At 42.8% G+C, this 1,311-nt stretch overlaps 1 protein-coding gene across 1 annotated transcript; it reads left to right on the forward strand.

The window, feature by feature from the left end:
* The first annotated feature begins 338 nt into the window (after nucleotides 1–338).
* Nucleotides 339–881, forward strand: LOC115460585 (NADH dehydrogenase [ubiquinone] 1 beta subcomplex subunit 9-like). Its single transcript, XM_030190353.1, is given in 2 exon segments — nucleotides 339–693; nucleotides 696–881. Coding segments are annotated over 2 exon segments (363 nt in total). The 5' UTR covers nucleotides 339–482; the 3' UTR covers nucleotides 848–881.
* Nucleotides 882–1,311: the final 430 nt, after the last annotated feature.

Below are 1,311 nucleotides of genomic sequence, written 5' to 3' on the forward strand. Positions count from 1 at the left end.
ATTTTATCATTGGTCAAAAACCTCATAATTGTTTCACACTTTTATTCTTTTCTCTTTTATACTTACAAAGTCTATTAATGTCTTCCAAATGGATCAAAACTGCAGTCAATGTCTACAGCAATAGTTTAAAACATAAAAACTTGAAGCGCGCAGTGCTCAAGGAAGTTGGATAAAATCCCATTCCCCACCCCTCCCTCTCTAACAGGAAGTACTCATGATGGCTCCTTCCTCTACCTCAGCGGTCCTCAGAGGTCCCAGCAGCCTCCTGTCTGTCTATCTCCCTCTTGTCTTGAAGGTGAAGCGAAGGGGGGGGGGGGGGGGGGGGGGAGAACATGGCCTACCTTTCGAATTGGCAGAAGGTGCTGTGGCTGTATAAGAAGCCCCTGCGGCACCTGGAGTCCTGGGTGGTCTTCTGGGATCACTATCTCTTTGAGGCCTGTTTGCTGCGGGCTTGATTTGATGAGCATAAGAATGAAAAAGATATGGTTAAAGCCACCATGCTGTTGAAAGCAGCGGAGGAAGAATTCTGGGCCAATCAACATCCTCAGCCCTACATCTTCCCTGATTCTCCAGGAGGCACGTCTTATGAGAGATATGACTGCTACAAGGTGCTTGAGTGGTGTTTGGATTTCTGGCACTCTTCTGAGAAATCAATGTATCCTGATTACTTTTCTAAAAGAGAGCAATCGAAAAAACTGAGAGCTGGGAAAGGGAGGTTCAGTAGCTTCAGGAAGAAACTCCAGCAGATGGACCTAAAACTGAAGCTTTACTTCCTGCTTGCAGGAAGGGGGATTTACCCCCATTCTGGTGGGAATATGTGACTCGTCCTCGTGAACTTCCATCATAGAGTCCGTACCAGCATGCAGATTTCGGGCTCTGAGATGCTCCGTGTTCATAAACAGTAAAAGAAGTACTATTTATGTTCAGTGTGGTGATGTATAGGGTGGCTGGAGAAATTGCCAGAAGTACAAAGTACTTAAATAAAGAATACTGTCTACCAAAAAAACAACTTAACTTGCACCAAACTGTAGTCCAGGCGTTTCACTCATGGCTTCACCAGGGGTTGTGCTTCATAATATATATATTTATGCTGCTGCCATCAAAAGCAGTGATGCATTCTCTTAGCTTTATAAAATCAAAATATACCAGGATGAAGAGTTGAGGAGTGTGTCTACATACAAGACCATACAGGTAGCATAAACTTGAAAAGCATATAAAATTCAAAACACCTATATTTATGAACGAACACCATATATTGTCAAAAATACTGATGATCATTCTAAAGGAGCATGTTTTTTTAAAGGAACCTTT

This window comes from Microcaecilia unicolor, chromosome 1, assembly GCF_901765095.1.
Source record: "Microcaecilia unicolor chromosome 1, aMicUni1.1, whole genome shotgun sequence".
Taxonomy (NCBI): Eukaryota; Metazoa; Chordata; class Amphibia; order Gymnophiona; family Siphonopidae; genus Microcaecilia; species Microcaecilia unicolor.